We start from the raw sequence: 12,767 nt of genomic DNA on the forward strand, positions 1-12,767 counted from the left end.
TCATGGCTCTCCCAAGCCGGTGCCACAGGTGTGCCAGGCTGTGGTTTCTGGAGGTGCCCGGCCATGTGTGCACACACCCAGCTGCTCGTCCTCCAGGATGGTGAGCCTTCCAGCCACTCTGCCCCTGCCGGGTTGGGTGGGACAGGACGGCCAGGCTTCCCCCTCGGGCTTGGCCTCGGCCCCCTGGAGTCCAGGATGCGCCCACCATTCCTCAGCCGCCCTGAGGTGCCCCTTGCAAATCACAGCGTGCTAGTCCTGGGAAACCAGCTCGGCTGGGCTGAGCGCACGGAGCGGAGCTGCCCGGACGCCTCCCGAGGCCCCTGCCGCCGCCTGGTCTGTGAGTGCAGTGCCCGCAGCGCCCACTCCTGCGCGTGGACCTGGCCTTTCCTCTGTGGGGGCCGAGCTGGACCCCCGATGGAGGTGCCTGTAGACTTGCAGAAGCATCGCAGGAGCGTCCAGGAATGTGGGCTGTTTGGTCGGGAGCGCGGGCAGACGCGCTGTGAGGGCTGCACAGGCCTCTCACTAGGGAGGCCGAGGGGGCCTGGAGTTGCCTTCCTGTCTCACCACTGCCCAGAGACATATGTGCTTCCTTTCTTAGCAGCTTCGTCTTTTGATTTTCAAAGCCACCAGCTGCAAGTGGCGACTAATATAAATAACTCCACGGTTGAAATGCCTGCCCTGTGCCCACCTGTGGCCCACAAGGCGAGAGGTGGCGGCTCTACCCATGACCCAGGAGACCCCCGTGAGAAAAGGAGGGGCTGCAGGGAGGCCCCAAGGGGAGGGTGGGCGGGCAGTGGAGGAGAGGACCACCCCCTGCCCACCAGGCTGCTCCAGCCCACCCCCAACAGAATCTCTGGGTGGGCCCCAAGGGATCCCCTGAGGGATTCCTGCCTTTGGGAGTCCAGGTGCCACGGAATGTGCCCTGGCAGGTCCCAGCCCAACACTTCGGTTGTTGGTTCAGTCACCAAACGCTCGCCGGACACCAAGTGCTGTCCCAGGGAGCGTCTGTGCGGTGTGGCCGTGCGTCCTCACCTTGCTCTGGGTCAGCGAGGCACAGTCACCGGACGCTGACTACAAGAGGCCAGAGCCCCAGGTGCTGGGGTGAGCTTGCCGGGAGCCCCTCTGCGGATATCGCCCTGGGCCTGGCCCGCACAAGCTGCCCGGCCGCAGGGTCTGGAAACTCACCACTATCTCCCCTCTAGGGCCAGCAGCCCAAGTGTTGTGTGGACGTGGTGGACACCAACGCCACCTGCCCAGGCACTAACCTGTGTGGCCCAGGTGAGCTTTGGCATGAGCAAGCCTAGATGGCCTCGGGAAGGAGGGGCCGGAGGGGTGGGCAGAGGCAGCGAGCGTGATGGGGCCTCGTCCTGGGAGGTGGGGGCAGGACCCCAGGAGGACACGGTGGCTCCAGGCCTGCGGGGTGGGGGCAGGTAAGACTGCCTCTTCCCTCGCAGGGAGTTTCAGCTGCCCTGAGGTAAGCTGACATAAGACAGGAGCAGCAAAGTACAGAAACGTGTACAGGTTTTACAGGACATGGGAGGAAGTGGAGTCCCAAGTAAGTGGCAGAATCAGCGCTTACACATCAGGTTGAACAAGGAGGCGATTGTGGGCAAGTGGCTAAAACACTGGGGCAGCCGAAGGGAGACGGGGATGACTGTAACATGGTCGCCCGACTCCCGTCTTCTCCCGGTTGGGGGGTGGGGGGCAGCTCCCATATGGGGTTTGTCTCCTCCCCACTTGAGACTTTACCTTCAGAAAGTTTCACATATTAAAAGCCAAGTTGGTAGCTGTGGAGAGATTTGGGTTAGAAGTTGTGGGATAGGAGGTCGGCAAAGGGGCGGGGAAACAGATGGAACGAGCAGAAAGGAACCAGATGAGCACCAGCTCCCGTGTCTCACTGACCCTCAGTCCTGGGACAGCCCGTCCCGTCACACTCAGCTCAGGAAGAGGATTGTGGGTGGGCTCCCACCGGTGAAACCTCCGTGTGTGGGCAGTAGGTGGGGCGGGGACAGCGTGGAGACCCTCGACGCAGCCCTAGTCTCAGGAACTTTCCCAGTGGCCCGCCGTTGCCGCAACCTGTCGAGGTGACTGCCTGAAGTTCACATCAGTTTGCCGGGCTTTGGGAAACGGCAGTTCTGGTCCTTGTGATACCAGGTCAGAAGGGTGGGAGAGAAGCGGAAACGTTAGTATGGAGAGTCAGAGCCAGACAGTGGGGGAGACTGGGAGATTTCAGCACCCGGTCCAGTTTACAGGCGGCTGGGCCTCGAGGCCCGGGTCAGGACTGGAATCTGCTCCATCAGGCAGATCAGAGTTTCCTACTGAAAGGTCACTTCTCTCCGCAGCCAGCCCGCTTTCTACCAAAGAGTCACAGTGACACTAACTGTCTTACAAATAAGCCTAGCCTCACTAAACTTGGCCTGATTGTTGAAGGAAATTTAGCCACAACAGCGACTGACCACCAGGCGCTTTTGAAGTCTGCTTTGCTGGCCTTTTCCCAGGGCCTCTTGAGTCCAGGAGGCCGAGCCAAGGACTCAGCTCCAGACTTTGCCTGCAGTACCTCTAGGTTTGCGTGAACTCCTCTCTTCCTGAGGTCCCTGGTCCTGCCGGGCGGTGACCTTCCTTACTCACTGGGCAAGGCAGGGAACCCAGTGAGCCAGGCCCTGCGCTGCTTTTCAAGGGGCTTTAAGGCTCAGCAAAGTCAGCCTTCGCTCCTTAGATCTGGTTACTGGGCCTGGCCCCCAGCTGTGCTTTGTTCCTGCACACACAGCGCAGGGCCTCCTTGTGGCCAGCAGCCCTGGCGGCTTCACCAAGGAGCCCAGGTACCTTGGGGCTGGCGGAGGGAGCTCTCGGGAGAATCGTTGCCTTGGCGACAGGTCTGTACCCAGGACCCCATGTTCCTAGGCCTCCTCGATCAGCCCCCCCAGAGGTCAGCCCCTCCCAAGAAATGCCGAGTGAAGGGAAAGAGCCCAACTACTTCAGAAGAGAAGCCCTGGTCTTACGAGAAACGAAGGCCTGTTCCTGATGCTTGTATGATTCCACGTTGGGTCTGACGTGGCCTCCTGGCACGGCGCGCTCAGCCCGTGCGCCCCCGTCACTCTTCAGACCCTGCCATCTGCTTGGCGTCACAGCAGGAAGGCCTTCCTCTGAGGGGACCCGTTTGTGTGCAGACTGCGTGCTGGTCAAGTCTGTGCCGGCCTCCAGCACCTGCAACCAATATTTCTCCAGTACGTTCTCTCAGCCCGTGCTACGTGCCGGGGTGTTGAGAAGAAATAAAGGTGTAAGACGCAATCTCTGCCCTTAAAGGGTGCAGTGGGCCAGGTGGACTGCCTGCAGACCGCCGGCTGGCCAGCGCTGGACAGCTCCCAGCCCCAGGTCGGGCCGCAGGCTGTGGGGAGGCCGCTGGCCGCGGCGTTGGGCAGGGCAGGAACGCGGGTCGAGTGTGCTTGGGCCGCCCGGGGGCGGGGGGCGGGCGGCAGCACACTGGCGCAGACGCCCCTTGTCCCTCGTGGCGGCCGAGTGGGAGTGCGCTGCAGCCCCTGGTGGATGTGGGAGGTGGGGCTCGCCTCTCGTCCCCTCCAGCGTGTATACTCGGCACCTGTCAGTGTCGGGTCCCCATCCGGGCCTCTGCAGCCCTTTCCGAGGCGCCTGGCAAGGGGCCGGTGGGAATGCCCGTGCGAGAGAGGGCTGGCTGCGGTTCCCGCGGAGGCGGTTCTTGTTCTGAAGTCCATCCAAGCTCCAGAGTGGGTGAACTAGCGTCCTGGAATGAATGTGGTTTTACAACTCAAAGCATAGCGCTCCCCGAAGGCAGCCGGCTGGCGTGGGCTTGCTTTGAGCCGAGCCTCCTGTCTCCCGGCACAGGCTGCTACGGGCACCGAGCCGAGGACGGGACCGTCAGCTGCATCCGCTGCAGGAACGGGACTCACAACAGCTCCGAGTGCAGAGGCTGTATGTCCCCCCGCCCCTCCCCCTGCCTGCTGCTCACCAAGGGTCCACACCTCCATGTTCTGGAGGAAAGGGTGGGAGTTCTCGCTGTTGTCCCCACACCTGGGCCACTGTCCCTCGGTGGACACCTCCCAGGAGCCCTCTCCCCGAGTCCGCTTGCCCCCCAGGACAACCTCCATGTCTCATTTCCGGCCCATTTGGGCTGCATCTCTGGCTCCCCAGGGGTCCTCTGCGGGGCCCCTGTGCCTGGTCCAGGACCTCACGTGGGTCTGGGCGGCCTGTGGAGCCAGCCGCACTGACTGGTCTGTTCCCCCGCAGTCGCTGCCCGGGGCGCGCACTTCCCCATGAACAGGAGCACGGGGATGCCTGGGCGGCCGAGTTTTGGTAAGTCTCTCGGCTCACCGGACCAGTCCCGGGGGGACACAAGGGCACCATCAGAGCCATTCCCAGCGCAGACCCAATCGCCGATGCTGGCCACGGCAGGGCCACGTCCACAGTCAAGGGCAGGCTCCGCCCCAGACAAGAGCTCTGTACCGGGACCCAGCCCTGGGACCCAGCCCTGGTCACGGAGCAGGACCCCGGACGGCATGGAAGCTCGGCCGGCTTTGAAGTCAGGGGCTGGGCTTGACTTAAAAGGGTGGGTGCTGGGCTTCCCTGGTGGTGCAGTGGTTGAGAGTCCGCCTGCCGATGCAGGGGACACGGGTTCGTGCCCCGGTCCGGGAAGATCCCACATGCCGCGGAGCGGCTGGGCCCGTGAGCCATGGCCGCTGAGCCTGCGCGTCCGGAGCCTGTGCTCCGCAACGGGAGAGGCCGCCAACAGTGAGAGGCCCGTGTACCGCAAAAAATAAATAAACAAAAGGGTGGGTGCGGCTGGGGTCGCTTGGCGTGGACCCCCATGTGCCTCTGAATGGGCTGCATGTCTTAACCCTTTGCCTGGCTCAGAGGCCCCCCGGCCCCTTGGTCCCTGGGAGCTCAGGATGTGCAGTTCTCCAAGGTGGGAGGGCATCTGAAGTCCCCTTGCACCGTCCCCGGTGGCTCTTCTAGGACATAGGTCTTGGAGGGGACTGAGACGCTGTAGGCAGGCAGACATGCCCTCCATACCACCTGGTCCTCAGGTGCAGACACGGGAGACGCCCTGGTACCCCGCCTGTTCCTGCTGCGAGGCGTCCTGTCGTACCTGAGACGCTGGCCGAGCCACAGGGAGTGGCCAGGCTGCGGGAGTGTGGTGCCCAGGCCACCAGTGACCACTGCAGTCACGGTGCGGGACCTGCCCCAGGGTGTAGCCACCTCTTCTGAGGTGACTGGGTTGCGATGGGGGTCATGACCCCCCAGATCCTGGTCCTTCAGCAGAGGACACGTTGACCTAGACCAACGGCTCAGGCCTTCCCTGCGAGTCTCAGGACCGGAAGCAAGTGGCCTTGTGCTGGCGTGGGCCGACCAGCAGTGTTTGGGGCAGGGTGGGCCCAGACAGCCCCAGCTTCTTGCGATGTGGGCCTGGGCCTTGCAGCAGAGGGTGGCAGATGAGGCCCCTGCAGTCCAGTGTTGAGCCCGCTTCCAGTTGGCAAGTTTGGGGTGGTGTAGCTGGAACCCGTCCCTCCTGAGGCTCTAGCGTGGCCGGCCTTGTGCCTGTGTCAGGGTCAGAAAGGCGCTTCCCACGGGCACCTAAACGCAGAGCCTCCAGCTGGGCATCCGCCCGCCGGCCCGCCTGGACCTGTGGAGGTGAAGACAGCAGGCATCTTGGTGCTGGGAGGGCCACCCCGGGTGACAGCTGACCAGCTCCAGAGAGGCAAGGTGGGGTGTATCCACACGCCAGGGCCACGGGGGCCCCAGAGTCTGCACCGAGTGTCAAGGGAGGAGATGGGGGGCTCGGGGGCCAGGATCACTGAACGTCTTGACAGCCCACGCCCCGGAGAACCTGAGGCCTGGGCAGTTCGAGTGCAGGGGGGACCCACACCCCTGTGTGTGAACGCCTTGGCCCCTGCGGGAGCCCAGGTGTGCACCCCTGGCAGCCCTCGCCTCGCTTGCAGGGGGCCCCCAGGTGGCAGCCTCCCTCTTCCTGGGGACGTTTCTCATCAGCTCGGGCCTCGTCCTCTCCGTGGCTGCATTCTTCTGCCTCAGGCGTGCCAGTAAGCTGCCTGACGTCTTCCATGGGAGAGACAAAGGTACCCCTCCTGCCGGGGTGTGCCCGGGGGCACGGAGCGGGGCTGGGGCCGAGATGCAGGTGTCCGGTGCAAGGCCGCATCTGCGGCACCCTGGAGGGGACTGGGTTGTCACGTGGCTCTCGGGCCTGAGGATAAGAGGGGCGGTCACGCCCTGGGAGTGCTCTGGGTGGACGTCGTGGGGTCTCAGTGTGGAGGGTGACGGGGGCAGACACTCTGCAGGCCGGCTTGTCTGCTCTGGTGGGAAGCTGGGGGTGGGGGCGGCTGGCCCCAGAGCGCTGGCGGGACACCGCCGGAGTGTGGTGGGAGATGGGGCCGGGCAGGCTGAGGGCACCGCTGGGCACGGGAGTGAGGGACTGGAGTGAGCCTGGAGCCAGGGACCCTCTGCAGGCTTGTGGAACCCTCAGGCTGATGGACCCCCACCTCAGGCCTGTGGACCCCTGCCCAAGCTGAGGGCCCAGCAGCAGAGGCTGAGGGTCCCTCCCAGACTGAGAGACCCCTGTCCCGAGGCTGAGGGCCCCCCGCCCAGGCTGAGGGCCCCCCAGGCTGAGGCAGCTGTGTGGCCTCCAGGTGACACCTGTGCTCTCCTCTACAGCCCCCAGCCTGCAGCCTGGCGAAGCTGTAAGTACCTGATAGGTGGGCTGAGGCCCCGTGTGTGTGCGTCTGGGTGTCTGTGTGTCTGGGCTGGGGGCCATCCCGTCTCCAGTTCTCACTGTGCCTTTTCCCCTTTTCAAGGCCGCGATGATTCCCCCACCTCCGTCCTCAGGTGCGTCAGTGCTTTCCTGTCCCTCGCCCTGTCGGGATGCCTCGTCTCTCGTGGGAATTTCAAAACGCCAGGCCCATGGCCGCTGCAGGGGTGCTGGCCAAGCCCCTCTTCATCATCCACAGCTTTCGTGCCTTTTTCCTTTTATTCCTGAGATGCTGTGTCTGTCGAGGGGGGCGGGGTGTTCCCAATACGGGTCAGGGGTCAGCCCTGCCACCCTCAGCCCTCCACCAGGTCCCAGCTCTGCCTGAGCAGGGAGCCAGTGGCCGGCACGGGGCCCTCCCGTGGTCCCTCCTGAGCAGTAGCTGTGTCACAGTTGACCCTGTGAGCACAGAGGTCACGTCACACAGGCCACCTGCCTCTTCCCCAGACCGTGTTCCTGCCACTGTGTGGAGGTCTGGAGTGGGGACAGGTGAGGACATCCTCCTCCTTGGGGACAGAGAAGTCCCTCGGTCAAGGCGAGATCTGCCCTGTCCAGTGAGACACTTGTCTGATCTCTCCAAAGCAGCGCCATGTCCAAGCACAAGGTGCCTGCGTCAGTCTCCTGGGGCGGCCGGGGGCTCGGGAGAACAGAAATGTCTTCTCTCACGGTTCTGGAGGCCACCTGCTCCCTCCGGAGGCTCTGGGGTGGGTCCTTCCTGCCTCTCCCAGCCTCTGGGGCTCCAGGCGTCCCTGGGCTTTTGGGGCCGCATCCCTCCAGCCGCTGCTGCATCTTCCGCTGGCTTCTCCCCTCTGTGTCTCCCTCCCTCTCCCGAGGCCACTGGTCGCTGGATTTAGGGCCCATCAGATAATCACATCTGCAGAGACCATTTTTCCAAGTAAGGTTGCACCCGCAGGTTCTGGGCCTTAGGGTGTGGACATGCGTTTGTAGTTGGGGGGGGGGTACCATCCACCCTGCAGCGCATCACATGACCTGTGCCTTTGTGTTTCGGGAGAGCCGGGCCCTCTCCCGGGCCGAGGGGCGCCAGGTGTCCGGGAGCTGGAGCCCGGTGGGCTTCCTCCCTGGCGGCTGCTCCAGCCCCCCTCCCGTGAGCCCCAGGGAGGCCCACGACCCCAGGCCCTCCCTGCCGCCCCAGGCCCCACTCTGATCCCGCCTGTCTCTGACCCTGTTTCAGTGCGGAAGCCGCGCTACGTCCGGCGCGAGCGGCCCTCGGACAGGGACGTGGGCCCCACTGCCGTCTCTTCCGTGGAGGCCCGGGTGAGCAACGTCTGATCCCGCGGCCCATCCACAGCCCCGCGTGCTGCTGAGGGGGGGCCCACACGAAGGCTGGGCGCTGCCCAGCGAGGCCTCAGGACAGGCCTGCACACGGCCCTGGCTCGTCCCTCTCTAGCCACAGATGTGGAGTGAGAGCCGCCTGCCCGCAGGCCTTCCTCAGCGCACACAGCCGCTCAGCGTGACTGACCCGGGGCAGGACTCCAGCCTCTGGCCCTGAGCCGGGCCGGGGAACCAGGCCGCGTGGGGTCCAGGCTCCTCGGGAGAGACGACCTGCAGGACCCGGGTGCCCCTCCACCTTGGAGCCCATGGTGGGCAGACCCCCCGCACCCCCTCTGAGAGCAGTGAGGCCGAGGCCTTTGGGGGGTCCGGCCGCATCCACACACAGGCAGTTTGGGGCCTGCAAACCGGCCCCTGGGCTCAGGCGCCCGCAGGGCTGTCCTGCATGGCCACAGCTGCCCACTTCCAGGCGCTGCGGGAGTGAGTCGCCTGGCCTCCTGCTGACTCTTACCTGTGCTTAAGCAGAAAGCACTTTGCATAGAAGTCCAAGAGGCACGCTGCCGTCGTCTGCACCCCGCCTGGGCCCCGGGCACTGGAGGTCCTCATCCACCTTGGGATGGACACTGGCCCGAAGCTGCTGGAGGTCGAGACCCCCCAGGGACGTGTCAACCCGGGGCCACGTTTACCTGTGACTGCCGCCTGGACTGGTTGTCTCGCTGGACCTGCCGAGGGCCGCCCTGGCCAGCAGTCCTGTCCCGCTGCCCCTGCCCCGAGGCAGCAGCCCGTGTTCCCTGCCTCGGCCGGTTGCGGAGGGACGGCTCTGGGTTCCTGTGGAAATGAGGGAGCGTCGGGGTGCCCACTGAGCACGGGCAGGGTGCTGCCTGGCCTCCCCAGAGCCTCCACGGGGACTGACGTTTTCTCCTCCGGTGTCTGGTCCACATCCGCGGGGCCCACGGCAGGGCCTGTGTGGCCAGCCTCCTGCTTTCTGCACTGGGATTCCCACTGCGGTGTTTGTGGTTTATGGACACAAGCTCGGTCGCCAGGACATGAACGATGACTGACCGGCAGCTGAGAGGGGCGGCCACCTGAAATCAGCGTCAATAAACCACTCAGGCCCTTCTCGCCGGCCCAAGGTTCACCAGCTCCTCAGCAGGGGTGGAGCCTTGCTGCCGAGCCCTGCCTCGCACTGGGGAGGGCAGGGAGCCCTCAGGATCTTAGCCTCGGGAGAAGGGGGCTTGTCCCAAGCTGCCTCAGAGAGCAGGAGTCCCTGGTGGCCCCCAGCCGTCAGGACTGAGATGGGAAAGAGTGTGGGTGCCCCCAGGGGGGCTTTTCTGTAAAGTGACCGGGCCCATGGGGGACATGCAGTCACAGGTGACTGCAGGCCCCCGTGCGGCCAGGGCACCCATGGGGCTTCTCGGGGAGGTCACCGTGGTGCCCGGCTCACAGCCCCCAGGAGGAAGCTACACGTGGGTACAGAGTGCAGGCTGGCGGCACCTTGGGGAGGTGGGATCCCGTGGGTGGGTGGCCCTCGGAGGGACCTTTGCCGACTGGCAGCGGGCTTCATCCCGGGCGTCCCAGCCAGAGCCGCCAGGACACAGCTGGGGCAGGGCAGAGAGCCTGGCCCACCCCGTCAGGTTTGCAGCCATCGGGGCACCCGGGGGGCGTCTGCTTGGCCCTGGGTGCTGTGTCAGCACAGCCAGGGCTGCGGGGAGGCTCTGCCCTCTGTTCTGGGGGGCGGCTGCCCGGGAACCTCCTGCCTCCAGGCTGACAGCCTTAAGGGGCTGTGGGTCGCCCATGGGGTTCCTGTGGGCGCAAGATGACCCTCGGCTTCCCCGGGGCCCCCTAGAGCCCCTCTTCTCTAATGTCCTGTCCCCTGCCTTGCCTGCAGCCCCCAGCCTCAGCCCTGCCTCATCCCTGGCAGCAAAACTCAACTCTGCATTTCAGCCTGCAGCCCTCTGGTCCCCACACGTGAGATGCTTCCCCTGACTTCCCAGGCCTGTGTGGCCTGGCCCGTTGGGCTCTCAGCCGCCGGAGACCCCTGGGCCTGGGTGCGACTGTCTCAGGCCCCCAAATAGTTGGGGGGGGCATCACTGGACTCGTGAGCCCGCGACCCTGATGGGCATCCTGGCCAGAAAGCGGTGGGCAGGGTTGGGGGGCACCCGAGATGGGGGTGGGGCAGCTGGCAGGTGCAGGGCGTCTGGGCCGGGCACCACGCACAGCCGCCTCCCCAGTTTCTCTCCGTCACCCATTCCTCACCCGGACTCCAGGCCCTCACATAAGAAGCCAAGATAAGGCCGATTTGTGGGCTAATCAGTTCGGGCCAAAGCAGGCAGGTGGGGCGCCCGTCGTCCCCCCAGCCCCACTGTGTCAACCGCCACGGGGACCCCTGCCCCGGGAGGTGAGCCCGGCCCGGGGGCCACGCTGCAGCTCGCTGGTCCATTCATCCGCTCACTCAGCGCCGGAGGAGCACCCAGAGCTGTCAGAAGTCAGAGGTCAGCAAGAGGCCGTACCCACTGCAGAGGTGGGAGGTGGCAGCACGGCAGGGCGAGCAGGGCCTGAGGGGGTGACCCGAGGGCAGAGGGCCTGGCAGGGGCCTGGGCGCCGGGCCCCAGTAGGAGCCGGCTTCCAAGGCCAGGCCGACTTTGGGGACCAAGCTCACTGCTGGGTGCTGGAGAGACAGGACCGGAGGAGTCCCCTCATGGCCAGAGGGCCTCACCAAGCCTGTCGGGAGCCCAGAGTGTGTGTGGGGGTGGGGGGGCCGGGCGCAAGTGCGCCCCCCGAGCCCCGGCTTCAGCCCAGCCTCTGGCCTGTGGGGGACACCAGACTCTACACCCGTGTGGGGACCTCTCCCCACACTGGCCATTTCATGTGCCCCCGGCAGCCCTCAGGGATCTGAAGCTGGTCCTCACCCCACCCCTTGGGGGGCAGGCCTCTCTCCTGCCCCTCTGGCCAAGGACAGCTTCTGTGTCCAGCCCAGGACTCTCAGGTGTCCTGAGGACTCCGGGACCCCACATCTGAGAGCCGCAACTGGACAGGGGCGGTCGCCGTGGGCCTCGTTCTCTGCCCGGTCCGGCAAGTGAGTCCCAGCCCCAGGGTCACGTGCCGGCCGCCGTGCTCCCCTCACGCGTGCACACACCTGCACGCGCACGCAGACACCTGCACACGTGCGCTCGCACACCTAGCCGGGTTGGGTTGGTGAACAGCTCACCCACTCAGGCGAAGCCCACGCTCACACCTGGAGCAGCTGCTCTTCCCTCGTGAATGTGGAGAGCAAGCAGGTGTGTGGGGACCAGGTGGGCCCCAAATGTGCTGAGATCCCGTGCGGTGAGCCCTGGCCACCACCGCAGATGGCATATCCCTCAGGTGTTCCTGTCCCCTTGCCTCTGGGCACTGACTGTCCACTGAGGAGCCCGGAGGTTCCCAGGAGGCCTTGGGAAGGTGTTCTCAGAGAACCGAGGATGCCTCCTGGAGGCAGCATGTGACCGACCCCGAGTCCCATCTCGCACGGACTGGCCCGCCCCTCACAGAGACTCCTCACCCCCTCGTCAAGCCCCTGGCTGAGGCTCCTCCCCCTTCCTGGAGCACACGGGAGCCCCAGCCCCTTCCTAAGCCCAGGTCCCCTCCGCCCCTGCAGCCACCCCACAGCTCAGCCTCCTTGTGGCTGCAGGCCTGGCTGCCCCCCCAGCCCGCTGTGGCTCCTCCTGGGGTCTGGCCCAGGCAGCCTGCTCTGGGCACCCACCTCCTAACGCTGAGGGAGGGTCTTCCTCTTGCTGACCTCTGACTTCTGTTGGCTGTCAGTGCCCCTCCTAGTGCTACTGGGGCTGGGCAGCCTCCGGGGGTCCTGGACTACCCGCTGAGGAGTCAGGGGGCCCCTGCCCGGTGGGTGGGGATGAGGTGGGCCGTCCCCCACCAGGGTGGACCGCTGCTCCCAGCCTCGCCAAGCCCAGCATCCCCTCCCCACAGGCTCGTGACTGGGGTCCCATCTCAGGAGGGCTGGGCCCCAAGTCTAGATCAGGTGTACACTGAGGTGTGCTGCGTACGGCTGCGGGGTGGGGGCAGGGAAGCCACGGGGCGTGGGGGAGAGCCTGCTGTGACCCTGGGGCCAGGATCAGGTGTCAGATGGGGGAGCCCCTGGCTAGGACCCGGGCCCCTCCAGCCCAGCCCTCACCCCCTGCATCCTGCCCTCCAGCCAGGCCTCTGCACAGGCTGGCCCTGTGGTCTGCTGGGACCCCGTACCTACTGGCTGAAACCGCTCCCCGTCCCCCGGGAGACTTCCAGCTCCCCTGGCTGGGTGGGCGCTGCCTTGGAGTCCCTGCCCTACATGTGTAATTGAGGTGTCCCAGCAGACGCTCCCCTGAAACAAGTTCGTGTGGCCAGCCCGGCGCCTGGCCCGCCCTCACCCCTGGCTCAGCCCTTGGGTGCTCCCAGCCCTGACCCCTCACCCCACTCTCTGGACCCAGAGCAGGGAGCTCCCTCCCGGCCCCCAAAGGCTGTAGGTGGGGAGGGATGGGCGGGGGCAGCAGAAGCCCAAGTTTGGGGTGGGCAGCCACACGGATGAGGCAGGTGTTGGGGCGAGCGGCAGGGGCTGCTCGGGGAGCATATCAGTGAGCTGATCGTGAGTGGGGGGCTCCTGGCAGGGACCCTCCGGGGGGCCCACCCAGGAGCTCAGGTGCAGCCACCTGGAACAGGG

The 12,767-nt window shown here is 65.7% G+C and overlaps 1 protein-coding gene across 2 annotated transcripts in view; it reads left to right on the forward strand.

The window, feature by feature from the left end:
• Positions 1-9,190, forward strand: part of LOC309827808 (uncharacterized protein C1orf159) — a 28,189-nt gene extending 18,999 nt beyond the window's left edge. Inside the window, exons 4-11 of one of the 2 annotated variants that reach the window (XM_082662633.1) lie at positions 1,203-1,278; positions 3,859-3,945; positions 4,261-4,326; positions 5,970-6,104; positions 6,697-6,722; positions 6,837-6,867; positions 7,235-7,391; positions 7,980-9,190. In XM_082662633.1, the coding sequence (XP_082518759.1) occupies positions 1,203-1,278; positions 3,859-3,945; positions 4,261-4,326; positions 5,970-6,104; positions 6,697-6,722; positions 6,837-6,867; positions 7,235-7,391; positions 7,980-8,112 (711 nt within the window). In that variant the 3' untranslated portion in view covers positions 8,113-9,190. The remainder of the gene's footprint in view (positions 1-1,202; positions 1,279-3,858; positions 3,946-4,260; positions 4,327-5,969; positions 6,105-6,696; positions 6,723-6,836; positions 6,868-7,234; positions 7,392-7,979) is intronic. The other variant, XM_082662634.1, reaches the window with a different exon arrangement.
• The last annotated feature ends 3,577 nt before the right edge of the window (positions 9,191-12,767 follow it).

Source organism: Grampus griseus (genome assembly GCF_964374135.1).
Source record: "Grampus griseus genome assembly, chromosome: 1".
In the NCBI taxonomy this organism is placed as follows: Eukaryota; Metazoa; Chordata; class Mammalia; order Artiodactyla; family Delphinidae; genus Grampus; species Grampus griseus.